Here is a 25339-nt window from a genome sequence, read left to right as displayed (position 1 = left end):
TGTCTTGTATGTTCCATAGGAAAGGGGTAGATATGTACTGGAAATGAAAATTACATCCAATATTATTCACTCATGGAGTTAAAAATAAAGATAAATATAATTCCCCCGAGAAGGGAGGTATTGGGGTGCTTCTTAAACCTACTGTTATGAAGATAGATAGAAGTAGCTTAATGTTATACTAAAGAACAGAAATACTTCGACATGATGAGTTTGAAGTCACTTATAAGAAACCTGCTTGTACGCGACTTCCAATTGTGGCTATGGTAAGGGCAACAAGACCAACTAGTAAAATGTCGCGGGCATACCCAGTACATTTTCAAACCACTGGTCATCTCCCAAATCCATAGACTGCATCCAGACCATCTGATCTAGATCCGGGATAGGGCTATTGTGGGAGTCACTCTGACATGGCCTGGTGTCACCGTTTCCCATCTGAGAACCTATGCTCCACCGAGATTCAGCCCACACCTGACATTTAGATAAAAGCTTGGATAAAAACTTCAGTAGATGGTCGTGGCATTGAAGTTCCGGCTCCTTGCTGCTTAGATCGAGCTTCTGGCGCATAGAGTCCATCGTCGATATTAGGTGAACTGTATTTCGCACCGCTTGGCAATCCCATTCTGGGTCTTTAAGGGTTGAGAGGTATTTCAATAGGGTGATACTCAGAATCATCTGGGACCAGAAGTGAAAGGGTTGGCCGACGAGTTTTGAGTTGGGGATTTGGTAGAAATTGTCCAGCCACGATTTGATATTCTCGACGGACTGCCACAAGCAATCGAGGCGTTCAAATTCCAGCAGGGCACCTCCACCCCTTCGTCCAGCTAGATCTAGCGGTGCATCTTGGCTGATAGAATACGCCAGCTGGTTGATGTATAATTCGACATATTGCGTGTGTGTATTGAGAATGTCTGCAGTTCACCCCAGGTGAAGGTATTAGCTATCCAACAGCGGAGGTAGATTGCAATATACTTCCCCTGAGAAAACACTTACCGATCTGTTGGAGATCTGCGCGGAATGAAGATCTTAAATCATGAAGCTCCCTTCGTAAAGTCTTCAGGTATAAAATGCGAGCAACTGAGGCCGCTGGGGCTGTTCCTGTGCGAGCATAATTTGTTTCGTCCTGCTGTCGGACGTCCTCCGCTCTCTGCTTCAACCGTTGTAAGCGCACTTGAGCGACAAACAACTCATCAGCGGCGCATGACTTGTTTGTTGCGATGAGTTGAAGCGCCTCTTCCATCTGTGGAGTCCATCGTATAGCATCCTGACGCCCAAGGTGAGACGAAACACTATATAGAGCCGTATGTTAGTATAATTTGCCCCTCAGATATATTATAATAAACAAGTTCGATAGAAAATAGAAGGCCGCGCGCACTTGGAGCTCAAAATAAAACATGCCAATACCGCCCGTTGCCTTTCAAATACGCAGTAGGGCGTTTCATCCTCGAAACTGTGGTCATGTTTGTCAGAATCCCCCTGGGTAATAGCCATCATGACTTTTACTCCTGGCGAGGATGGTTTGAACAACCGCAAATCATATACCAGTGAGATTGCGAGCATCATGAGACGAGAGATTAGGTCTGCCCTGCCAAGAAAAGCGTCGGTACTCCATGTTAGATAAGTCAGTAATCCAAGCAGCAGGTCTATGTTTGACTCGACTTTGATCAGAGCAGAAGTGAAGAGAAGACGCTTCAGTTCCTCAACTTGAATCAATCTCTCCTGTGTCGAGAATGTGGTAACGGTGTGAATGGCTTGGAACAAGAATGGCCTGTTTTGGCGGAGAAACCAACCTGTCATATCTGGCGTAAAGTTGAGGAAAGGGAAATATGGCAGCATTCGAGTTCGGAAGAAATTAAGCCGTTCTTCTGTTTGATTTGGCGATGGGGTAGAGGGCGATAGGGGATAAGGATGCGACAAAAATGGCGGGTTTGGATTCAACGATTCCGTGGTAATCGATCCCGTCGAGTATGTAGGCCTCTCATTGAAGCCCAGATTAGTGCTCGTGGGGGTTATCAGAGTGCTATTTGAATAAGACGTGGCTGACGAAATGCTGTCCCCGTTGAGGGACGGGGGTTGTAGGATGTTGGCCGAAGACCCAGGACCACCTGTGGAACCGATGAAACATTGCATTGCAGATAACAAGCTCTCCATCTTGTCCTCCAACCGAGCGATGCGCGTATCGGACGCATCGACTGGGTTTGTTTGAAGGTTACGCTTGCGAACCGACTCTGATGGCTCACACCTTTTCCCAAGACGAATACATCTAAGAGATAATTAGTTTAATGTCAAATATCAAAAGTTTTATATCAATCACTTTTCACAATTATCGCCATTTGCAGTACGAACACACCGGGACTTTGCCTTGTAACAATTGGTGCAAGCCTGGCCATAACTACTGGGTTGCCCGGAGGTCGGCTTCGACCTCTCCATAGTCATGGGGACTGGTGGGACAGGCTATTCTGGATGGTCAGGATACCCCAGTGGATGACATGTAGGTGCCCCGGGGGGCTTCAGAGATACTCTTATGTTTATACAGCGGAGATGACGGAGGTAATTCCGTCGGCGTTATTGATGTTCCGTATACTATGAGATGCCGTCGGATTTGGCCCGAAGTCCGTTGATGACATAACTTAGTATATTGCTTTTATCCTATCAATTTTCCTTCTAGGCCCTGTCAGCGCAATGACCTCTGTAAGAAAGTGGATCTGAGTCAGCTGCTTCTCTATTCCTCCGGCGTGGAAGATGCGAGAGAAATATATAGAAAGATTTGGCGAGGCTTTGAGAGAAACAACGGGCCGTTTCCTTTCGTATCATCAGAGGTCAATCGACCTGCAGGCAGAGAAAATAATCAAATCTCAAAATAAAGTGTTCATCTCCCTTCTTCGGCGTCAAAACATGCTCGTTAGACTCGACGCTAATAGACACAGGCAAGGAAGCCGACGAGGAAGAAGAAGAAATGGAACTAGAGACCTGCAAGGTCTGGATTTGCAAGGGAAAAGCCTATGCTTGGGGCTAGCTTGGGTCTAGTTTGCATCTAGCTCTGTGTTTTTAACAGACTGCATGTCTCAGAATAGAGCTACTCGCTGAGATGACAAGTAAAAACATCGCTGCAGCCGTCGTGGGAACAATGCCGCTCAGGTCATAATGAACTATTCGAGTTGGTGTGGCGCCTCACCGGACATCGATCCTTGAATACCGTTCAAACTCCGTTTTATGCGCTCACCTTGCTGGCGAGACATGTACATATAACTCCGCTCGTGTCTTTGGTGGGCTTCGCTTTTGCTCTGGCTTCATTTTGTACACGTTGTCCCGTCTAATTTGTGCTGTTTCATTTTGCACATTCACCTAGCCCCGTTGCAGAAATGGCACCACTGAACCAGGCGGCTTGGATCCCCGCGAAAAAAGTCCTTCCATTTAAGGTCGCCAACGCGCCCTACACCCGACCTGGCTCGGGCCAGGTCGTAGTCAAGAACTCCGCTGTGGCCATTAACCCTTTCGACTGGGTGTTGCAGTACATTGGCCCAGCGCTTGCTGGTTATATCAGTTATCCATTCATCTTTGGTACTGATGTCGCTGGTGAAGTTGTCGAGGTCGGCCCCGATGTGGATCGTTTCCGCGTGGGCGATCGAGTCTGCGGTAGTGCTGTGGCCATTGCAAAAGAGGTCAACCGCCCGGCCGAGGGAGCTTTCCAGCTCTATACAGTAATGCGACAGAATATGTTGACGCCAATCCCACCCAGCATTACTAACGAACAGGCCTGTGTCTTGGGACTAGGCCTCGGAACTGCGGCGTACGGCCTCTTCCATCCGGGCTATCTGGGCCTCGATATGCCCAAGTTCCCAGTAACCCCTAAAGCTGTGGGCAAGTCAGGCTCGCCACGAACTGTCATCATCACTGGCGGTGCTTCGAGTGTTGGTAGCAACGCCGTCCAGCTTGCTGTGGCCGCTGGCTACCAAGTCCTGTCTACGTCGTCTCCTAAGAACTTTGACTATGTCAAGGGTCTCGGTGCCGCTCAAGTCTTTGACTACAAGAGCAAAACGTTGGTCAAGGACCTCCTCGGCGCTCTGAAAGGCCACGAGCTAGTCGGTGCCTACACAATTGGCAATGGTGCTGTCGAAGCATGCACCGCGGTTATGAAGAAACATGACCCCAAACTCACCCGGAAATTCATTGCCGTGGCCGGCGCCATCATACCTGCGAAGAAGCTCACCACGTTTGTTGGAAAAGGCACGTACTTGATGGGCATGATGGGCGGCATGATTAAATCGACTGGGACGCGCATCAGGACCGGAGTGGAAGCCAAATTCATCCTTGTCGATGGTCTAGTTGATCCCAATAGCGTCGTATCTCATATCTACACGAGTTTCCTGCCTTGGGCACTTGAACAAGGCCAGTTTGTACCCGCTCCTCCTCCGTATGTGGTGGGAAAGGGGCTGGACAAGATCCAAGAGGGTCTACATCTCCAGAGAAACGGTGTCTCGGGAAAGAAGCTTGTCGTGACGCTGTAGCTTAGTGACGAAAGATACCCAGTATACTAGACGGACTTTAATCAGGGCAATACAGAAAATTGACTATATATTTATCCAATATACTTTATTGTAGCCTAGAAAGAGCGGAAACTACATTTGAATCTCGCGTACAGTGATTACTACATGTCAATAGTCGTATATTAAGATAAAGCCCTTCCAAAGGTAGCTTTCTAAAAGATTGGCCACTTCAGGTACACTATAAATCTTAATTTGCAGTACCGCAAACGATAGGAATATGTAAATCCCTGTAAGCTTGAACCTAGGACTTGGACGAAGACAAGCTTCGGACTTCGATAGCAGACTCCGTCTCACTCCGCCCAAATCCGCATATATGTAGATGAAAGAAGCCTCTGATCGATTTCGGATTTCGGAAGCGAGGTCCGCTTTATTCTATACCCCGACGGCCTAATATGAGATATAGGTACAGTGAATTTATAATCAAGATTCAAATAAAAAGGATGTGACTACTATATTTTGATCATGATCCAGCCGTGAACACAACATCATCACCACAACTCCTTCACCCGCAGCACTTAACTAGACCCCCTCTCTTGCAATGGCTGAGGCGACACATACCACTCTGGATGAGCCTCCTGTAGACTCGTCCGTGACTTGGCAGAATCACTCGGTAGAAAAGCAAGATGGCGCCGAGGTTAGTGCCTCCAGCGATGATGGAGAGCTTAAGCGCCAATTTCCTTCCGGCCTTACGGTCACTTTTATCCTAACATCAGTTACTCTTGCTTACTTCCTACTCTTCCTTGACCTTGCTGTCATTTCAACGGCAACGCCGGCCATTACCTCCCAGTTTGACTCCTTGGTGGATGTCGGTTGGTAAGTACCCATTTACTCCTCTAGGTCACAATCACTTGTCATTTCTTTGCGAGACGCTGATCAATAATTTCCAGGTATGGCGGCGCCTACCAGCTTGGAAGTGCATCATTTCAGCCCTTGAGCGGCAAGATTTACAGCCGGTTTTCCATCAAGGTATGTCTTCGTTTACGGCCCACCAGAAAGTCAATTCTAAAAATCATCATATAGTGGACCTTTCTTGCCTTCTTCGTGATCTTCGAACTTGGGTCTGCCATCTGCGGAGCAGCTAATTCGTCGGCCATGTTCATCGGCGGCCGTCTTATCGCAGGTATTGGATCTGCTGGATTGTCCAATGGCGCAATGACAACCATTTCCGCCATCCTCCCAACACAGAAACAGGCGCTTTTCATGGGACTCAATATGGGCATGGGACAGTTGGGCCTTGCGACGGGACCCATCATTGGAGGCGCGTTTACCACAAATGTATCCTGGCGATGGTGTATGTTATTCAATTTCTTACATTGGAGATCTATAGAAGCTAACTTTTCTCATGTTAGGCTTTTATATCAACCTCCCTTTGGGTGTTATAATCGGTGGATTTCTTCTCTTCAACACAATTCCCGAACCGAAACCTAAGGATCCGCCTCTGCAGGTTCTTGGCTCTGCCATCAAGTCTTTAGATCTCCCAGGATTCATGCTAATTTGTCCGGCGGTCGTCATGTTCCTCTTGGGGCTCCAATTTGGCGGTAATGAATATGCCTGGGACAGTTCAGTTGTGATAGGCTTGCTGGTCGGTGCGGGTGCTACATTTGTTGTCTTCCTTGTCTGGGAGTGGCGTCAAGGGGACAATGCCATGGTGCCACTTGCCATGCTCAAACACCGAGTTATTTGGTCGGCTGCAATGACAATGTTCTTCGCCTTGTCCAGTGTTCTTGTGGCTGATTTCTACATTGCAATTTATTTCCAAGCAATCCAAGACGATACGCCTCTGATGAGCGGTGTTCACATGCTCCCAATCACCATCGGTATCGTTTTATTTACTATGGTCTCGGGCACCCTGAGTAAGTGCTTCCAGTTGTGCTTTATGGTCTCCCATAATTTCCCAAGTCCACTGACCGTCGTTGATACTGAGCAGTTTCCGTTCTGGGCTACTATCTCCCATTTCTTCTTGTCGGGGGTGTAATATCATCTGTTGGCTACGGATTATTGTCGACATTGAGTCCTACGACTCCAGCTGCAAAATGGATTGGGTACCAAGTTCTCTACGGTGCTGGAAGTGGCAGCACGACTGCGGCCGTAAGTACGATTCTTGTCAAATAATGGCCCCACCAGCTGATCGATATCTTCTGTTTAGCCCTACATCGCTATACAAAACCTCGTGGCCCCAGAGCAGATTCCCCTTGCCATGGCCATTATAATCTTCTGCCAAAACATGGGTGCTGCTATCTCTCTGATCGCTGCAAACGCCATCTTCAGCAACAGCCTTCGTTCGGAGCTTCAAAAACGTGCTGCACAAATTAGCGTTTCTTCAGACGCCATAATCGAAGCTGGAGTTCGCTCCATCCGTAGCCTGGTGCCAGGCTCCGAGCTTCCCGCTGTGCTCGCTGCCTACTCTAAAAGCATCGACAAAGTCATGTACCTCGGTATTGCTGTCAGCGTCGCCGTCTTGCTATTCTCTCCGGGACTTGGATGGAAGGACATTCGGAAGGTCAAAGAGCTCCAGATCATCACTGACACTCCTAAGAGCGATGATAAAGACCCAGCAATAATTGACGAAAAGTAGGGTCCTTGGTCGGCAGTCAATTGGGAAAGTCTAGATTCATCGTTCTTCATATCATCTCCGGCCAATGCGGTTGTATCCGTTTTCGATGCCGTCAATTGTTGCACTACGCAGTCCACCGGCTGTTACACTGTCAATTTTATTGGGGGGAAATTGACCGTTTTCTGGTGAACCTTGTCCGGACAGTTTATACATTTAATATGAGCGACTAGTGGGTAGCTCGCGGGAGAAGCGTGGTAGTACACCGTTGCGGTTGAAAGTTGCTGTTACCAGTAGCGCCGAGTTCCTTGTTAAAGTTGGCTTTTTACCCACGCCTTCAGATCAGAGTTAGGAGACGATATAGGCTGGACACAGTGGACCAATTCCACGAAAAATAATATGAAGCAAAAGGATCACTTGGGCATCATCAGCATTATTACAGTACTTCCATCATTACTTCAAGTTGAATCAGGTAGTGTCATTAACAGGTGCAAATGTAGTTATATCATTCAGTCATACAGCATAGCTAAAGCTGGAAATCTCCAGTCATTCATAGCGGAGTAAAATACACCTATTCCCGATGCGTCCGGCGCCCTGTAGAGACTAGTTAGCATTTCTGTTGCACCAACTCAAAAGACCAAAAGGTAGAAGAAAAACATACACTCAGCTAATTCTTCCATACTCAACTCTCGAATGCCATTGACATGAGGAACGTTGCCCTGCACAGCACCCTTCACAGTTTCATATGCACGTCCAATCAGGCCCTTGTGCGCAACAACATGTGTGGCTAACTTGGCCTCAAGTTTAATAACGCCAATCCGGGGGTCCTTGGGTCCACCATCGTGAACGCCATCACCCATATCGCCAATCCATGCCTTGAGTGCGGGCGAGTAGTACTTCTCCACGATGGCGGGGTCACCAATCACTGATGCAGTGCCCGAGATGGAGGCCCAGGCTCCGCTGATGGGGTCAAGGAAGGACATGTTGGTTTCTTTTGGGTGCACGGTGAGATCCATTGTTTTACCGGAGAAGAGGTTGGTGTGGAAAATGAGATCAATGCCGCCGTTCTCCTACATTAGGTAATGGGTTAGCACGTTTCTTTTACTTCATTGTGTCTCTGGTCATACCTTCGCAGCTAGGGCCATGCATCGCGAGGCCAGATAGTCGCCCTCTGACTGCTTGGTGGTCAACATGCCAAATTTGACTTGAGTAATAAATTCAACCAGCTCTTCGATCTTCTGAGCGAGAGGCGGGTCTTCGAAATTCTGGGTCTTGTAGGGGTCCACGGGATGGTTTCCCGTCTTAGTGTTGATAGAAGCATCTGTGGTAGACATTTTTGTTGTTCAAATGATGAAAAGATATATTAAAGTAGAGAGTCTCGAGGAGAGGAAGAAGCAGCTATATAGGAACTATGTATACATGGGTCGTCAATGTGACGTCACCGATAAGGTCAGGATTAGGGCTCTGCAGGCCAAATTCAAGTTCACTGCATCACAGCATCCGATCATATCTCCACAGCTTTGTCTCTGCGAGGGTAGATTTTCGACAGGGTCCATATCGACTCCGCATCGGATATTCGGCGAACCTCCATTACATCACGCCCATGCAAAATGTCTCTTGAAAACACCGTGTACAGCGTCACATGAGTAATTTTTTGTGAGCACGATTGCTAGGTGGTATAACCAGTCCTTCTCGTGGCAATGAAGCGCTAGTCCATGCATCACGGCATGCCAGTTCAACTTCATAGTCGATTATATAGGGCGAAACATGTCGGCATCTGTCACTTGGCTTCCGAGCTCAGCAGACTTGACATGAGCCAACATGTCAAATCACTTGATTCGAATCATCACTCAATACGCAGTCGTGAGGTGTCCTCAATCTGCTATCGAGGTACCAAGTCCTGGTGACTTCAATCAGCAAGGCCCCTTCAATCGATACACAAGCCGACACAAAAGAATGTCTCACCTCTGAGCAAATTGCCACAGCAAGTTCAGCAGAACAGCCATAATGCCAATCAAAAAGGCTATACAACATGATATTAGCCGATGTCTTCATCAAAGCAGAAGAAGATACAACCAAAGAGGAAACAAACCTTCATGACTCCAGCTCTTCACCACCTTGACGGCTCTCCTATTTCCCGGTATCCTCACCCCAAACCAACCGGACATTAAATTTGTCTGGCAAGTGTGGCCATGAATAACCAGACAGCCATTCCTAGCCCGGCGACATTCAAGATGCCATCGACGGCGCTCCATGATACCGCGCACACGCCCATTGCAAAAAGACTCGTCCGTTCTGAATGAGCATTTCTCCATAGGACATTCGAGTTTATGCTCGAATCTCTCAACGAACCAGTCAACTTTCAGGCGCACGCCTGTGTAGACTATTGAGTAGAAGTGGCGGCTGCTGTGTTTTAAAGCTAGGGCGTCTGGGTAGGAGAGGTAGGTGCTTATTTGGATGTGTAGTTCCGAGGGGAGGGTCATTAGACTGGCGGTGGATTGAGAAATCGGGGGGGATTGAGATGGATCCATGATTGACTTGTTTCTCTGGCTTGTTTCCCCAGGCTATTGCTTGTGGCTTAATTACATTCGTCGTGAGGGCAATGTCCGTCTTATACGAGCTCTTATACGAGCGGGGTCGAAAACTGTTGCCTGAATTCGTAGCCGCTAACGATGAGCTCTAGCTGGAGCTATTTGTCCATATGCTTACATCAAATGCTCGATTAATCCAAAATCGCTGCCTATTTTCAGCCTCGTATAGATAATTAAAGGAGTTGTGATCCTAAAATTTTACTAATTATGATGCCGAATAAGTACCGAGTCCTATATAATAATTATTTCTCTCCTAGAACATATACTGAGCAATAAATAACGTTATAGCAGTTAGAATAAAGACAAGATGTGGCATTCCAACCTCCCAAGGTTGGAAAATCCCCGGGGTCCATCAGCATCGCTGACATAATCTTCAAGATCGGCCCGGGTCTCAACTTGGAAGCTTCAACTTTTAAAGATCGCCACTCACCAACCTCCCACTACATCTCCCCAAAACAAATATCCACCCCCAAAATATGTCAGGACCAAACGCCTACGGCACCCCGGTGTCGGACACGGCCTTCCGTAAAACCTGGGACCGCGAAGAATACGCCAAAAAAGCAGCCGACGATGAAGCAAAGCGCAAAGCCGAAGGCAAAGCCCGCTACGAAGCGAAGCTACTGGGCAAGAAATACCACGCACCAGTCGACTACAGCATGCTTGAGGATACCACAGCCCGCAACAAGCGCCTGGACGTCGCGTCCATGGTGGGGAAGACGATGCTTGTGCCCGCAGGCTCGGGAATGGGCAAGCGCGGCCAAGGCGCTGGATTTTACTGCAAGGACTGTGATCTTACCTACAAGGATAACTTGCAGCTTGTGGAGCACTTGAACAGCAAGCAGCATTTGATTGCGACGGGGCAGAGTGGCGAGGTGAAGAGGGCGAATGTTGAGGACGTGCGCTTGCGGTTGAGGATGCTTGCGCATCAGAAGCGCCAGAGAGATGAGGAGGAGCGCAAGGCTTGGCAACTTGATCTGGGGGTGCGGCTTAAGGAGCGGGAGGAGATTGATGCTAAGGAGAGGGAGGAGAAGAGGCGCAAGCGCAATGAAAAGCGGAAGAACAACAAGGTTAAGCAGGAGGATGAAAGCTGGGAGGGCCGGTTGGGAATCATTTCTTGAGTGTTGTTCTCGGGCTGCGCGTTCTATTATTGATACCCATGGTGTTTTGGCATATTTTCCAGGCATTCTTTTTACTGATCATGTTCTTCATGTGCAATAATGGCACTTTCAAATTTAAAATTGCAAGCTAAAGATTTAACAAGGGTTTCCCAACGCCTAACATAACGCCTAACATGCAAATCATATCATCCGAATACATAGTTCAACTGTTGATTTAGTCGATGCACTCGATAGCTTCGAGTCGCTGCATTGCTCGGCCACCTTCCTTCTCGAATTGGCCGACAAGTCGCTCGCATTCTCTCTTCAGTCGTTCTTCCCCTTCCTTTGCATTCCACGCGATCCATTCTTGGACCGTCATCTTCTTCTCTGGGCTAGTCAAGCCACCTTTCACGCCTTTGAAAAGCCCAGATAAATCGGCGTTTTCCTTGTCGCTGGCCGCTCCAAACAGCACTTCATCGATATCCACCGGTGTCCATGGATGCCCGGAAGGTCCGAATCCACCATTGGCATTGCGCTTGGATGGTGATGGGGTACTAACTGCCAGAGGGGCTCGGAACTCTGGATGCTTGGGTGTTGATTGGACAGGTGGACGGGATGCTGAGGGCCGCGACGATGGAGGCTGGTTTTCGGCATCTGATGACTGGGGTGATAGCGAAGGAGTGTTTTGGTGAGCTGGCAGAAGGGGTGAAACTGCCCGGCTGGAGCGTTTTGAATTCCTCCGAGGCTCATGCACTTCATGAGGGGAGGTCTGGCTTTGGACTAAGGTCTCTGCGAGATGCTCTTCGTGAGGGATATCGCTATACCGTTTCGCGGTCTTGGGCGGTAGACTTGGTGTCTTCCGAACAGATTGTGGCTCTGGAGACATTTCTTGTGGAGGGGGAGAAGGCTCCTGGGGAGGGTTGACCATCTCAAGCTGGTCAGGCAAATCATCTGTAGTCTCGAATTCATCATCATGTTCCTCGACCGACGGTTCGACGGGATGTGCTTGGACTGGGGGTTCAAGAACAGGAGCTTGTGCCGCCTTTTTTCCAGATTTCTTGGACTTTTTCTCTTTGGCTGATGTAGCATCCTTTTTCTTGGTAGTCTTCTTCGATTCAGCCTTGGGTATTGATTCTTCAGGTTCTGATGCATGCTCTGGCTCCTTGCTGACAATCTCGACGGAGATGAAGGAGTCATGACGCTCGGAATCATCCCGCGCATCGGAAACCCTTGGCCCTAAAGATTCTCGAGGCTCTGGCGACTGTGCTTTTATCGTCTCTTCGGTCTTAGTTTTCTTTGTCCCCTTTTTCTTAGATCCTTTTGCCAGCTTGGTCTTCGGGGCTGGCCGTTCAGGTGCCTCCGGTTGATCATCAAGCGGTTCCATGTGAGGATCCAAACAGTCATCGTGATCACTGGCGATCGGTTCGGGGGATTTAGCCGCAGCCTTGGACTTTTTGCTCGATTTGGTCTTCTTCGATGCCCGTGGCTCTACTGGCTCCGCCTCAATCCCAGGCCCGAGTTCGGCATGGTTGGGGATATCTGCTTCGAGACCTGCTTCAATTTCCGCGTCGATCTCCGAGTCACGAGGGGCTCGCGACTTTGATGGGACTTTTGGTGCAACAGGCACATCGGACACCTTGCGAGCCTTGGACGCTCTCTTTTTCGTGGACTTGCGGCCTTTATTGCTTTCTTCTTCCGAAGCAGGTTCATCCACTGGCTCTGCATCTGCCATTGCGGAGTCACTGTGTTCGTAATTGTAGTTGCGAGCAATGCTGCTGCTGCGTGTTTTTGTAGCGCGTCTCTTCGCTGGGGGTTCTTCTGGCGGCTGCGATGGCTCTCTTTCCACCATGGCAACTGGGTTTGGTTCATCCTTGATATCCTCACTGGCCCTCTTCTTTCCTCTGCCTGCGCGTTTGGGTTTGACAGGCTCTGGTTGAGTGGCTTCTTCAATGTCAGCCTCAACCTGGCTTTCCACCTCCGCTGATTCTTCCTTCTTGGTCTTGGTGCCCTTTGGTTTGCTCTTGGTGGCCTTCTTTGTAGATTTGGATTTTGTGGTGGTCTCGGACATGATGCTCTGGTCCATCGAGTCATCCATTTCTATATCGGGCGCTTCAGATGTAGCTGGGCCAACGGACTGGGTTGAAAGCCGAGAGGACGCCTTAGACACCCGAGGTTTCTTAGCACGAGTGGATTTACTCTTTTTCCTGGCGGCTGGGCGAAGACAAAGAATGAACAATCTGAGGAGCGGCGATGGTGTTCGTCACTAGGGAAGTTAGCAAACGCCCAACTGGGAAAGCGCGATAGATACCCACAATGGGTCGTCCTTGGGCTCCCAGCCATCCAAAGACAACTTGCAATAAACACAGCTGGCTAAGTCATTGCTTTCGTCTGTAGGGCAGAAATACCATCCGCCTTCAACCATCTGCCATTGTTGTGAGCCAAAAGAATATGAATACGGTTAAGTCGCGCGTTACCTTCTCTGACTGGCATACCCAGCCCTTTTTCCCGTCGTGGGGCCATGCCGTACCAAATGTTGACAGTCTCGCTTGTGTAATCCGGTCGCCCGTAGGGTCTTCAATCGAGGCGGGGTTGGAGCTGCTCTGCTGGAGGTCCATCAGGATGGCCCATCCACAGTCGGGCGCATGCTTGAGATGCTCTGTGATGGGGTTGTCATCCTCCTCCCAGCCGTCCAGCGCCCGGTGGCACTCGAAACATGTTGTGTTGTCGGGGTTTGTCTCGTATGGTTTGTAGTAGAATCCAGCGTGTGCCAACTAGAATCCCACCAAGTCAGTCACCTTAAAATTGGCGCGTGGAATCTCTCCATTAAGTGACATACCTCAGCTGGTGAAGGTCGCTGGTGCGGCCATGTAATCGCTTTGGGTGTTTTTGTGCCGGAAGATCTGCGCTTCTCCGGCTTCAACACTATGTCAAAGCTGGCTAGGCGGGCCGCAAAGGTATCCATTTCCGAGCCCATAGCGATGTATCAAAGCAATCAGAGACAATCAGCACCGGTATCCGACATGTAAAGACACCTTTTGTGGAGGATGTAGGCGAATATTGTCGAAAGAATCTTTGTTGTTGATCCTCCGCGTCTGTTTACTTTTGGTTGTTACGCATCGACACGCGTCCACGTGACCCTTACTCAGCACCCGAACGGGAGCAGGACGGGGAGTACGTCAGTGCCGGAAATGTTGACAGAGCGCCCCAATTAGCTTCACTCCAATTCACTCATTTGATTTTCATGCGGGACAATTGATGCTCTTTGATCTGACTCACTCATTGCGCTCCGCGCCTCGATTTCTTTTGTCCAACCCTCAATTATGCCGGGAGTAATAGTATGTCAGATCCCCACTCCCCGATGATCCCGCTACAACTTATCTGCTAGATGGTTGCTTCTCGAGGAGCTAAACCCAGCTCTCTCTGGCGCTCTCGCACCCCTCTCTGGTCCCCACGCGTTATTCCTTCTTCGGCTCGTTGTCTGTCACTCCATTGTCATTCGATTCCTCCCTACAATGGCCGATGCTCGGCAAATAACGGCGCTTCAGCATCGCATCTGCTACGCAAGGTGACCACCAACAAGTCGTCCTCCTCCTCATTCTCGACCTCTTCATCTTCGCTGTTGCCCGACTCGAACTGGGACGAGAATCCAAACTTGTCAATTACTAATTTCTCGGAACTTCCCTCCAAGGACTTCGGAGTCAATCAGCACATGATCATAAACCAAGATTTCAAGGAGGCATTGCGAATGATCCTTTGGCAGTTCAAAGCACCAATTCGATACGCATTTGCCTATGGATCGGGTGTCTTTCCGCAAAATGGCAGCGGAGCTCCGTCCAGCTCACTGCACCCCTCGGCACCCACCGCCATTCAAAATATGCAAAAGGGCTCCGGGAAAATGATTGACTTCATTTTTGGAGTGTCATACTCCCAGCATTGGCATGATATCAATCTGAACCAACATCGTGACCATTATTCTGCATTGGGCTCAACGGGGTCGTACATGGTCTCCCAAGTACAGGACCGCTTCGGCGCGGGCGTCTACTTCCATCCTTATATCACCGTGAATGGTACAATGATCAAATATGGTGTGGTAAACCTGGATACGTTATGTAGGGACCTCACTCAGTGGGACACCATGTATCTCGCCGGTCGTCTGCAGAAGCCCGTCAAGATCTTGCGGGACCACCCCAAGGTGCGATTGGCCAACCAGATGAACTTGCTGTCTGCTTTGCGAGTCGCATTGCTGCTACTGCCAGAAAGATTCAGTGAGTTTGAGCTATACAGCACAATCGCAGGTATGAGCTATATGGGGGATCTACGCATGGCTCTGCCGGCCGAGGACCCCAGCAAGGTGCGAAATATTGTTTCAGGACAAATGGCGCACTTCCGCCGGCTCTACGCGCCACTCATCGACAATCTGCCAAATGTCACTTTCCGGGACCCACGCTGCAACAGCCCGGATTGGATTGATGACCCTAACGCCATCTTGGCCATGGCGCAAGATATGGATCCGGTGAAGCGCGGTAACATGGTTCGCCGTCTGCCTGAATCTTTCCGGCAAAAGTTGTACTTCCAGTACCAGTCTCGCTTTGGGATTCCCCGAGCCGATTTCGATAAGATGGTTCAGAAAAGCAAGGACGCGGACGAGGTTCTTCGCCGGCCTCAAGGCGGTTTGTTTGAGCGACGGATTGCCGGGGACGACTTCCTTCAGGAGGAGGTCTCCAAGTCCATTGAGAAGACAATCCGCTGGCCAAGTACTGTACAGACGATCAAGGCACCGTTCACGGCAGGCCTTGCTAAGAGTTGGACATACATGATGGAGAAACGTGACAAGCACAAGAAATCTCAGATGGCGGCCGCTTCAGCACTTGAAAGCCCCCCTGGGGTGAATAAGGCTACCCAAGCACCGACGCCATCAGAGCCGAAGGAAACAAAGAAAGAGTAAGCGACTCAAGTGTATTTTGACGAATAGCCGAATGGCCCTAGGTTGCAGACATGGGGCATATGCAGACATGGGGCATATGGAGGCGTTGTGGGGTTTTGTGACCCATGTATCAACATCATTGATATATTTGGTATTGACAGGAAATGTTTATCGGACCCAATACATACGGACTACATAGAGCCTTTCATTTGTTGAATAAACCGTATAGAATTTTTTTTTTCTTTTTTTTTTTTTTTTTTTTGTTTCTTACCCTTTGCTTGTTAGTCTAACATGCCACAAAGACATGATAGGTAAGTTGTAAAAGAGAGGAAGAAGGAGGTTATATTATATACCGAATGTACCTAGGTGTCATGAGATGAGGCAGAGAGGTTGGCTATACCCTTGGAATTGAAAGCAACCCCATCTGCAGTTATCAAGCAGACATGCAGAATGCAGGGTGGGCTACATGACTACCTAAAATATAACCTTTTCAAACGCTTCCTGTAGTCCTCTACTCCCTAACCACGCCTCCAGCGCTTGCATATCACCTCGGTTGGCCCGCTGACCACCTCGCTCTCCTAGCGAATCCGTAATCTCCTCCATTCCCGAAAATACTCTCTGAACACCCTCTGTCTCTCGAAACCTCTCGCTGACTTTTTTCTGATGACTAGGGATATCACCCCAAGAATGTGTCTTGATGAAACTCATATAAGAGTCGATATCAGACGATGCACCCTCAAGACACAATACGCCCGGCTTGCCCGCCAGCACAAATCCTGTCAGAGCATATCCCGGTGCGAGGTTGACCATATCATCCCTCTTTTTACGGGTCGACAGAGACGGGAAATAAAACCAGACTCGGACAGTTGGCCCTCTGTCTGTGTCTTCTGGGGTCACAGTCTGGGACTGCTTGCTTTCAAGAAAGCGGTTGGCTTCTGCTTGGATGTATTCAAATGCCTCTAAAGTGTCATCGCTTTGCGGTATTGAGGCAGTAATTCCAGCAACTTCAGCTCTAGACATCCACTCTGGTTGTCGAAGCGTGTATCCCAATGTTGGTAATTCGTCAGGTGTCTCTGGATTATCACATTGCAGTGGCACAGAAATGTTGACTTGTATTGTTTTATCCCCATCTGCAATTGGTAGACAGACGGTGAGGGAGACACTTGAAGGGATTCTAGGAGGTTTGGAGGTTGGATTCTCGCACCAGTCGCGGAGTTTCTCGACACACTGCGTTGTGGACTCGGAGATTTCCAGCTCGCCTGGAGACGGGAACATCGCCATCAGGAGGTCAATCGTGGACAATTGGGACTCCATGATGTCCACTGGTAAGATGGATGGTTCTTCAAAGGCCATCTTATTCTCTATAGACGCAGGAGTCACCAATGTTGAAGAACTTGCATAAAACCAAGTGTAGTGATTGTCGGCGTTTGAGATGATAAAATTAGAAATGTGTGGATTGAAACGATTGTGAGTCTGGCTTGTGGGAGTTGAAGCGTGCTAGAAGGGGCACAGTGATATGAAGAATTAGATAGTTGATGTCTTGAGCATTAACGTTTTCATTGAGGTCAGTGAGTTGACACTACCTATCTGGGAAGCTACTGCACTCAGGGCCGACCTCGGGCCCCAGGGCCGGCCCCGGGGATATAGTTATTATGTAATCATTTATCAGATCCACCCATCCATGGACCTAGGGCTGTATACTCCAAGTCGATCATTAGAGATTTGACTAGAATAAATTATATGTTTTGTTGAAAGTTCTGGGAACAAATTAGACGTACATCCTATAGGGAGACACTTCTAGCTGCGTGCTAGATACCATATACCAACTACCGTAGTCTCATTCGGTGCGAACCAGGCTCATAACTGTTGGGGAATTCCGTATTGTAAATGCAGGGGTACAATCAATGCTATCCAACTCTCTGTACTACTGTATCCACTATTCTGTCAATTTATACTATCCTGGTTACATTAGAAATATCACACCATTTGTAGGATTAATAATCTGCGCTGACACTAGATCCTCAACACTACTTTTCATCTCGTTTCTCAGGCAGCTTCAAGGATATAAGAACCAGAACCAAGCTGCCGCAGGATATTACTACACTGAAGTTAGCTGGAAAAATAGCAATCCGAGAAGTTCTCCCATACCTGCGATGACTCCAAAAGACTGCATGAAACAATTTCTTACAATCGACTGAATCCTTCTTTTTGGCCATTTTTATCTTCGCCCATTGGGCCCGTGGAAGAGTCCGACGATTCGTGTTCCACCATTCCCTGAACTTTCTGAATTGAGGATTGGAGTTGTAACGAGAAGTCAATTTCAACAGGCGACCTATATAGCAAATTGGGAGGGGATAGAGAGGATAGAAAGGGAGTCAACGAGGTAGCGATGCTTGTCAGAAAGCGCAAGGGAAGCATCATATGCACCGTCCACATGTAGCCATAGCCCTTCACCTCGTGCAATATCAGCTATGGCATGAAGAGGGTCAATGCGGCCTGTGTTGGTGCTCCCACAATTGGCGACAAGAAGAAACGGTACACGTCCCGATTTACGATCTGTATTTATCGCGCGTCGTAGGAGGTCCACGTCTATGCGGAACGTATCATCGCTGGGTATCTTTCGGGTCTGATAATCCATGAAGCCGCTTGTATGTAGATCCTTGTGAATAGAGATATGTGTCTGGTCGGAAGTGTAAATGACCGCGCCACCTCGCCGCGTAGGATGTAGAATCTCATCCCGGGTTGCAACTATGGCTGTCATATTTGCTATAGAGCCACCCGATACGAAACGCCCTCCAACTGAGTCTGGCAGTCCAAGCTGGCCACCCAGCCAGGCTATCATGGTCTTTTCGGTCACATTCGGACCAGAGCTCACATCCCAGCTAACAGCGTTGACATTACAGACAGAAGTAAGAAGGTCACCCAGATGGGCAAGGGAATTTGGGCAACCTAGTATGTAGGAGAAGCAATGTGGGTGGGCGAGGCGCATGCGGTTGTCAAGGATTGTTATAGCTTGATGAAGGACGGATGAAATATCTTGAGGATGGTCACCAGGCATGACTTGCTGCTGCATACTTTGTATCTCGTGTGCATGAAGCTTTTAAACAATGGGGTCAGACGGGGCTGGAGGACTGATCGTGAGAAGTCGAGCTAGAAAAGACTCTGCCTCCAACATTATCCCGGACAGTTCGTCGTCTGACCTTTCCTCTCCTCCAATGGAACCCATATTAAGATATCTGAAGAAGAAATCAGTTTCACGGGTGATAAGATAGCGAAGAGGTGTATATCAACTTGGATCAATGATCTTTGTCGATTTAAGCAGAATACGTACATAGCTGCAAGAACTTTACGGAGAAGAATGCATGTGGTCGGGATTGATGTATTTAGCTTAAATGGAGAGATCTTCCAGCTTAGTAGCTGCAACAAAGCAGCATCAAAGAAAATATGCAAAATACCCTCAAAATTTCCACTCACCAGGAAATCCTCACTCGCAGCCATCTGCTGATCTGCATCTAGTCGCTGCCAGTCTCTTTAACAATCAGCTCACGCTCAAAAGTCCCAGAAAGTAAGACCCAGCCATGTTCAGCTTCGCCAAAGTGAAGACTCCATATGATTATAATAATCAGCTGGTGCCAAGAGGAATCAAGCATTTGTACTCAAGCTTCCGAATAGACTGATCTGTTATATCAAAATTGACAAATCTCAACTTTGGAAACCTGGACCTTGAGAAGTATCCGGAATTTTCAAGGCTGGCACTTGTATACTAGTTCAAGATCGAATGAGGGCCATCCGTCAGTCAGTATACCTAGTATATATTGTGCGTCATTGTAATACCAGTTATCTATTAATACCAAAATGATATTGGGTACTTGGATGGTTTCCTCCAATTCGACGACCGTCGTAGTATTTCGCATGGGACAGTATTTGAGTGTATTAAAACATACAGGTTTCCAAATTCCATTTCACCGCGGGATTCTCAAGATATCCATATCTTCTCATTAAAAAACTCATGCCCATGTAATGGTTTGAATGTGTTGTTGGCATGGCACCTCACTATATGATCGGGTGCCGCCTACATACCAGATGAGTTATCACCGCTCCATACCTACTCCGTACCATAACCACCCACGGGCAGGTTAATGTCTGGTCCTAGTTCCCATGACTTACATGCTTTGCGGCATTAGAGCAATGATCCCAGACAATGCTTTTCTGACATATGCGGATTGATTTATGCAGTATGTGATGGGATATGCAGGGGAAGAGATGATCATTGATGACCCCCTTTATCGACCATCGCCCGCCATGCAGGACAGGGAACACGTAGTCGACTCCTTCCAGGGCCCCTGGAAGAAGCCTATGACGAAGCTGATTCGGACTATCTTCTTGCAAAATTATCGATTCTAATTTTCTGGCAGCCTTTCCCAACCCATGAAACTATCCCATCCCCAGGATGAAGCTATCCCATCCCCAGGTTGTCGAGCCCAAGAATGGCAATGACAACCAAGACCATGGACAAGGACCATCGCCGTCCATCCTGTCAGGACCTGAAAAGATACTGTCGATTATCATCATCTCCACCATGACTTTCCTGGGTCCGGCACCGTTGAGCATCTACTTTCCCATCCTGGGTAGTTTGTCGCGAGATCTGCACGTCTCCCCCAGTCGAATGAGCCTGACCATCACCGTGTACATGGTATGTCCTATGTCCGAGTCCCCGGTCTAAATATCCTTCACCTCAATCTACGACCAGCCCGTTCACACCCTTTAGATTACCCAAGCCCTCTTCCCCCTGCTGACGGCGAGTTTTTCCGACCAACGTGGACGTCGGCCGGTCTTCATCTTCTGCCTGACGATATATGTCGGCGCCAACATCGGTCTCGCGTCACAGACCAGCTTTGCCGCACTGATTGCGCTGCGCTGCCTGCAGAGCTTCGGCGCCAGCAGTTTGTCCGTGGTGGGCATCGCCGCCATGACGGATATCATCACCCGTGCGGAACGTGGGAAGTACCGCATCTACACCTCCTCGGGCTACACCTTGGCCAGCCTGCTCGGCCCCGTCACGGGTGGCCTCCTCGCACAGTTCCTCGGGTGGCGAAGTGTGTTCTGGTTCTTGGCCATATTTGCTGGGGTCACGCTCCTTCTCGTCCTGGTATTCTTGCGCGAGTCATGTCGCGCGGTGGTCGGCGACGGGAGCGTGTCCCCGCAGCGCTGGAACCGGGCTCTAGTTGACTGGCTGCATCCGCTCGAATACTGTCCAGAATCGCCCCCTCGGCCCCCTTTGACTTGGAGGCGCGGAGTCCTCGATACTATCCGACTTCTCGGCAGCTGGCAGACTGGTTTGCTGGTGGGGTCTCAAGCTGTCCTCTTCTGCGGCTCCATGGCCATCTTCGCCAGTATCCCGCTGCTCTTCCAGCGCCAATACGGATTCCAGATCTGGGAGATTGGGCTCGTTTACGTGCCCTATGCCGCCGGCGGATTCGCCGCCCGCTGGATAGTCAGTCCTCTCACGGCGAAGAATACGCAGCGATACCGCCGTCACATCGGCGCGGAGGTCATAGACCCCCGAGAGTTCCCTTTCGAGCGTGTCCGTCTGGAAGTCATCCTCCCTCTAGTCTACCTAGCCTGTGTCTGGGTTATCGTCTACGGCTGGCTTATGCAGCGGGATGTCCATGTGGCCGGCCCACTGGTGGTTCTCTTTTTCACTGGAAATGCTACCACGGGGGCAAGTATCGGACTCACTGGGTTGCTGCTGGGAATTCATCGACGCCAACCCGCCATGGCGCTGGCGGCGGCCAATATGGCACGGTTCCTGTGCGCTGCTGGCGCGGTAGCTGCTATCATCCCTGGAATCGAGCTGATCGGCATCGGCTGGATGGTGACAGTGGTAGCTGGGGTGTATCTGATGGTGTCGGGGGTGTTGTGGGTGGTGTATTATTATGGACAGAGCTTGCGGAACAGCAAGAAGAAGGGGTAGCGTGCTACGAAGGATGGATGCATGAATGTGAATGTATGGATATACCTCATTCCGTGAATTATGTATACAGGGCTTGCGATCCCCGAACTACCATACCCTGTATCACCTTTCTAATTTATTTTTCAAAACAGCTTGCTCAACATTGTCCGCACTTCTTCGGGGTCTTTCCTGGCAAGAGAATCCCGTTCAAATCGCTTAACCCGCAGGAAAGGCTCGAGGGCCGAGCTGTCCATGACGTGACGGCCTCCTTTTCGAGCAGATCCAGGGCAGCATCCAAGGTTCGGGGTAGAGGCACTGGCTGCACGGCCATCACACCATTTGCCTTATCCCCATGGTGTCCCTTGGGATTCTCAGGGATACCATTCGACTGGAGCCCAGAAACTCCATTTTCCCAAGGCCTGGTCGCATCTACGCACCGCAGCTCCAAATGCCCTTCCTTAATCCTCCTCACCGGAACCGTGTGATCATCCATCACCCATGCCACTACCTCACCGCCAAAATGCGGCTGAACCCACTCGTATGAAACTTCGAGCGGCATATAAACCGCACACAACCTGGGGATTCTACCCAGGATCCCCGCTAGAAACGTCGCCGCGACATCTGTTCAGGATATCGAAATATGGTCGTGAACGAAGACGGGTTCATCGACGATCATAGCTGCGGTAGCATACGGAGAGGATGGAAGGAAGCGCAGGGAGGTCCAGTCTGGGATGAGAAAGCGATTGCCGGTGGGATCGAGGTCGGGGAGGATGTTATTGTCCACAATGCAGTGAAAGGCGATAGGCGGGATGTGTACGGACTTTTAGGTGGTGATTAGCGTTATGAGATGCTGCGGCACAATGAGGTGTGCGCGCAGGAGACCGGAATAATCTTGCCATTGCAGACGGAGGAATCGTAGTCCTGGATGAATAGTGCGGAGTGGACTAGCTGCGTCGAGGGTGATAGCAGTGTTGGTGAATTGCCCAGCGTATTGATCGACTTGGGGGGATGCCATGGTGATACCCTCCTGGTATGTTGATTTGAGAGATATCTCGCTGTGGGGCTGAAATTCCCTCATGCACAGCTAGTTATATTATGTAGTCATGGTACTTTATCAAGAAACGTGGTAAGCAAAAAGCTGATGCATCATTGGTTTTCAATAATCGGTGAGACATTCAGGACGCTGGGGATATAGATGGGGTACTGATTACCTGCGCGCTAATAGGACGATAAATTAGTTTTCAGACGGTATTGAGTACTCCGTAGTTATAATTGATATAAATTGCTGGCCGGTGGTTTGGTGCGTTATCAGCACGTTCAAGTTATTCCAAGGTTTATCATCCTGGCTCCTAGAGATATCGTCCGCAATGACTGTCACTCTGCGTTTCCCAAACGAGCCACATTTTCGAGTGTTGCTAAAGCACTGCGAGGAGTCACCCCCCGACGGTGTCTTCTTTTATGATCCCTCCTGCGGGGTTGAGGCGAATCACCAACAGTTTCTGCAGGATGTATATACCACGCGACAGGGACTGTTGAACGGGCTGCCCAGGGTCCTCTTCAATGACCAGGACATGATTCATGAGGAGCGCCCGTTTGTCTGCCTATTGAACCAGGGAAATTACGAATACATTGTGGCGGCTTTTGCGGTGCTGATTCTTGGAGGAGCAGTTGTTCCCTTGGGTGAGTACTCTCTCTTTTTCGCTGGTTCTTATCACTAGTACATTCGAGAAGAAGCCCATTATATTAATTATAGCAGCCCCGAGCATCCTCCCAGAAGAAGCTTCGCACCTAATGAAACAGTGCCAGTCCGCAGTCCTAATGGCTGGGTCGAGTGCGTTCGACCATGCCACTGCGATTCAGCAATACGCCGTGAGCCAGCAGCAGGACATCCACGTCCGATCGATTTCTATCAATAACCCTCAGCAACCAATCCTGCCATTAATCGAAGAGACCATGATTGTCTCAGTCGAGCGGCCCAGTATACTAGTATTCACCTCCGGTACAGTAGGACCGCCTAAGGGCGTTGTTCATGGGCGCCGCCTTCTGGCCTTGCCCTACACTTCGGCGCAAGCCGGGATCTATCTTAACTGCATCTCGCTGTGGACTGTTGGCGCCGTGCGGTTAGTCAAGCATACGCTATACGCACGTCGTATCGAAATCATCCGTCCAGACCCTGGCGTGTTATGGGAACGTCTGCGAAAAGGCGGCGTCGCCTTTCTAGCTGCGGGGATCCCACTCTGGCAGGGTTTAATGGAATATTTCCAGCAACATCTTGACCATCTACCAGCCGCGCAGCGGGAGGAGTATCTATGCGGTCTACGGGGCTTAAATACCGCTATGGTCACCGGCGGAACACTGTTCCCGTCGAGACTGCGGTTCTGGCGCGACCTGGGGAGGCCGTTACAGTTATGCTACGGCGCGACAGAGCTGGGGAGGATATGTCTTATCACAAAGAACGGGCTGGGAGTGAATCGGAATGTGAGTTTACATACTTTCTGGACTCCGGGAAGGATAGAATTAACTGGATTCTGGATTCTTTAGAATTACCTTGGACGACCGGCGAAAGGAACGACTATAAAGCTTTCCGAAGGGGATCATGGGGAGCTACTGATCAAAAGCCCGAACGTATTCACACAGTACGTATCATCGCCCAGTGTGCTATACTAATAGGCCGGCTGACCCAGACGGAAGCTATCTGAATAATCCTGCCGCTACTAAAGCCGTCTTTACAGACGATGGGTTCTACCAAACGGGCGATCTAGTGTCGCGAGAAGATGATGACTATTTCTTCCATGGCCGGGCCTCAACAGACTGTGAGTGACCAGCAGCCCTTACAGGTCATCTCCGGCATTAATTACTTATACGATCACAGTCATAAAATACTACGGTTATCAAATCCCTATCCCCGTCCTCGAAAAGCAGCTCAACGAACTCCCAGGAGTAAGGGAAGGTTACATTCTCGCCATGCCAGACGAACGCTGTGGATACCGCGCCGCCGCCCTAATCCGACTCATACAGGATCCCAACGCTGACCCTCAGCCAGCCACGTTTGACCTGCCGCATCTACGCGAGCAATTAGCCGACAAGATGCCCGCATTTATGCTGCCCACCGCTTTGCGATTCTTACAGGAGGAGACCATCCCACGCTCGATATCAGGTAAGATCCTCCGCCGGGACGCTGTAAGGGAGTTTTTTCCCGTGGGCGAAAATGGATGCTGCTCGGATGCGACGGTACAGATGTGGCTGGCGCGGCCGTCGGTGTGTCGGATGAGTGCCAATCGGGTGTGGGATTGGGCTGGGGCGCCGATGTGATGGGTGGAATATACGTAGTGTGCATGTATAACTCGAAAATCAAGCAATGAAAGCAAATTAAATCTACTAAGGGGAAACCTTGAGCCTCTCTAATTCAGTAAGATCTACGGAATTTAAATCATGATCTAGTGAATCAGTGCCAATTACTGAATGTTACAATACGGTACATTGAAGGATAAATATAGCTGGTGCATATAAGGCCGCAGATCATGCGGCCAAGAGTATTTCACGATCGACACATGTTTTCGATCTCACATATTACCCGATCTGCGGTCTATCATTTCGTCAGAATATGCATAATGCCTGCGGCTGTGGATGATGCCTAAGACATGTGTCGTATCCCTAGGAATAAATATCGACTCCCGTT

General features: G+C 49.4%; 14 protein-coding genes across 14 annotated transcripts; 6 read left to right on the top strand and 8 right to left on the bottom strand.

The window, feature by feature from the left end:
* Window positions 1–282: 282 nt before the first annotated feature.
* On the bottom strand, window positions 283–3291 carry N7447_000158 (uncharacterized protein; the record flags this gene model as incomplete). The annotated part of the gene is made up of 4 exons (XM_057224434.1): window positions 283–908; window positions 991–1286; window positions 1373–2260; window positions 3221–3291. The coding sequence occupies 4 exons, from the start codon at window positions 3289–3291 to the stop codon at window positions 283–285; spliced, it is 1881 nt and encodes a 626-aa protein (XP_057088450.1).
* A 68-nt stretch (window positions 3292–3359) lies between these two features.
* Window positions 3360–4505, top strand: N7447_000157 (zinc-binding alcohol dehydrogenase family protein; the record flags this gene model as incomplete). The annotated part of the gene is made up of 1 exon (XM_057224433.1): window positions 3360–4505. One exon carries the CDS (start codon window positions 3360–3362, stop codon window positions 4503–4505), a length of 1146 nt encoding a protein of 381 aa, XP_057088449.1.
* A 577-nt stretch (window positions 4506–5082) lies between these two features.
* On the top strand, window positions 5083–7119 carry N7447_000156 (MDR family MFS transporter; the record flags this gene model as incomplete). The annotated part of the gene is made up of 6 exons (XM_057224432.1): window positions 5083–5357; window positions 5432–5510; window positions 5565–5835; window positions 5894–6397; window positions 6472–6632; window positions 6691–7119. The coding sequence occupies 6 exons, from the start codon at window positions 5083–5085 to the stop codon at window positions 7117–7119; spliced, it is 1719 nt and encodes a 572-aa protein (XP_057088448.1).
* A 547-nt stretch (window positions 7120–7666) lies between these two features.
* On the bottom strand, window positions 7667–8429 carry N7447_000155 (blue light-inducible protein Bli-3; the record flags this gene model as incomplete). The annotated part of the gene is made up of 3 exons (XM_057224431.1): window positions 7667–7689; window positions 7757–8165; window positions 8223–8429. 3 exons carry the CDS (start codon window positions 8427–8429, stop codon window positions 7667–7669), a joined length of 639 nt encoding a protein of 212 aa, XP_057088447.1.
* Window positions 8430–8919: 490 nt separating this feature from the next.
* N7447_000154 (uncharacterized protein) lies at window positions 8920–9626 on the bottom strand (the record flags this gene model as incomplete). The annotated part of the gene is made up of 3 exons (XM_057224430.1): window positions 8920–8995; window positions 9061–9118; window positions 9188–9626. 3 exons carry the CDS (start codon window positions 9624–9626, stop codon window positions 8920–8922), a joined length of 573 nt encoding a protein of 190 aa, XP_057088446.1.
* A 536-nt stretch (window positions 9627–10162) lies between these two features.
* Window positions 10163–10804, top strand: N7447_000153 (U4/U6-U5 snRNP complex subunit SNU23; the record flags this gene model as incomplete). The annotated part of the gene is made up of 1 exon (XM_057224429.1): window positions 10163–10804. The coding sequence occupies one exon, from the start codon at window positions 10163–10165 to the stop codon at window positions 10802–10804; it is 642 nt and encodes a 213-aa protein (XP_057088445.1).
* Window positions 10805–11018: 214 nt separating this feature from the next.
* Window positions 11019–13757, bottom strand: N7447_000152 (uncharacterized protein; the record flags this gene model as incomplete). Its single annotated transcript, XM_057224428.1, has 5 exons — window positions 11019–12917; window positions 12980–13046; window positions 13096–13205; window positions 13258–13554; window positions 13620–13757. 5 exons carry the CDS (start codon window positions 13755–13757, stop codon window positions 11019–11021), a joined length of 2511 nt encoding a protein of 836 aa, XP_057088444.1.
* A 411-nt stretch (window positions 13758–14168) lies between these two features.
* N7447_000151 (phosphatidate cytidylyltransferase) lies at window positions 14169–15728 on the top strand (the record flags this gene model as incomplete). The annotated part of the gene is made up of 1 exon (XM_057224427.1): window positions 14169–15728. The coding sequence occupies one exon, from the start codon at window positions 14169–14171 to the stop codon at window positions 15726–15728; it is 1560 nt and encodes a 519-aa protein (XP_057088443.1).
* A 453-nt stretch (window positions 15729–16181) lies between these two features.
* N7447_000150 (DUF1115 domain protein) lies at window positions 16182–17021 on the bottom strand (the record flags this gene model as incomplete). The annotated part of the gene is made up of 1 exon (XM_057224426.1): window positions 16182–17021. One exon carries the CDS (start codon window positions 17019–17021, stop codon window positions 16182–16184), a length of 840 nt encoding a protein of 279 aa, XP_057088442.1.
* A 1018-nt stretch (window positions 17022–18039) lies between these two features.
* N7447_000149 (pyridoxal phosphate-dependent decarboxylase family protein) lies at window positions 18040–18780 on the bottom strand (the record flags this gene model as incomplete). The annotated part of the gene is made up of 1 exon (XM_057224425.1): window positions 18040–18780. The coding sequence occupies one exon, from the start codon at window positions 18778–18780 to the stop codon at window positions 18040–18042; it is 741 nt and encodes a 246-aa protein (XP_057088441.1).
* Window positions 18781–20157: 1377 nt separating this feature from the next.
* Window positions 20158–21681, top strand: N7447_000148 (MFS general substrate transporter; the record flags this gene model as incomplete). Its single annotated transcript, XM_057224424.1, has 2 exons — window positions 20158–20400; window positions 20476–21681. The coding sequence occupies 2 exons, from the start codon at window positions 20158–20160 to the stop codon at window positions 21679–21681; spliced, it is 1449 nt and encodes a 482-aa protein (XP_057088440.1).
* Window positions 21682–21803: 122 nt separating this feature from the next.
* On the bottom strand, window positions 21804–22219 carry N7447_000147 (uncharacterized protein; the record flags this gene model as incomplete). Its single annotated transcript, XM_057224423.1, has 2 exons — window positions 21804–21928; window positions 21997–22219. The coding sequence occupies 2 exons, from the start codon at window positions 22217–22219 to the stop codon at window positions 21804–21806; spliced, it is 348 nt and encodes a 115-aa protein (XP_057088439.1).
* A 66-nt stretch (window positions 22220–22285) lies between these two features.
* Window positions 22286–22675, bottom strand: N7447_000146 (protein fluG; the record flags this gene model as incomplete). Its single annotated transcript, XM_057224422.1, has 2 exons — window positions 22286–22480; window positions 22520–22675. 2 exons carry the CDS (start codon window positions 22673–22675, stop codon window positions 22286–22288), a joined length of 351 nt encoding a protein of 116 aa, XP_057088438.1.
* Window positions 22676–23027: 352 nt separating this feature from the next.
* On the top strand, window positions 23028–24972 carry N7447_000145 (class I adenylate-forming enzyme family protein; the record flags this gene model as incomplete). The annotated part of the gene is made up of 5 exons (XM_057224421.1): window positions 23028–23340; window positions 23417–24138; window positions 24202–24296; window positions 24352–24473; window positions 24533–24972. The coding sequence occupies 5 exons, from the start codon at window positions 23028–23030 to the stop codon at window positions 24970–24972; spliced, it is 1692 nt and encodes a 563-aa protein (XP_057088437.1).
* Window positions 24973–25339: the final 367 nt, after the last annotated feature.

The sequence above is a fragment of the Penicillium robsamsonii genome, assembly GCF_028829455.1.
Source record: "Penicillium robsamsonii strain IBT 29466 chromosome Unknown utg000001l_segment0_segment0, whole genome shotgun sequence".
Taxonomy (NCBI): Eukaryota; Fungi; Ascomycota; class Eurotiomycetes; order Eurotiales; family Aspergillaceae; genus Penicillium; species Penicillium robsamsonii.
The sequence above is the reverse complement of the archived record's forward strand: the minus strand, read 5'-3'. Positions and strand labels throughout refer to the sequence as shown.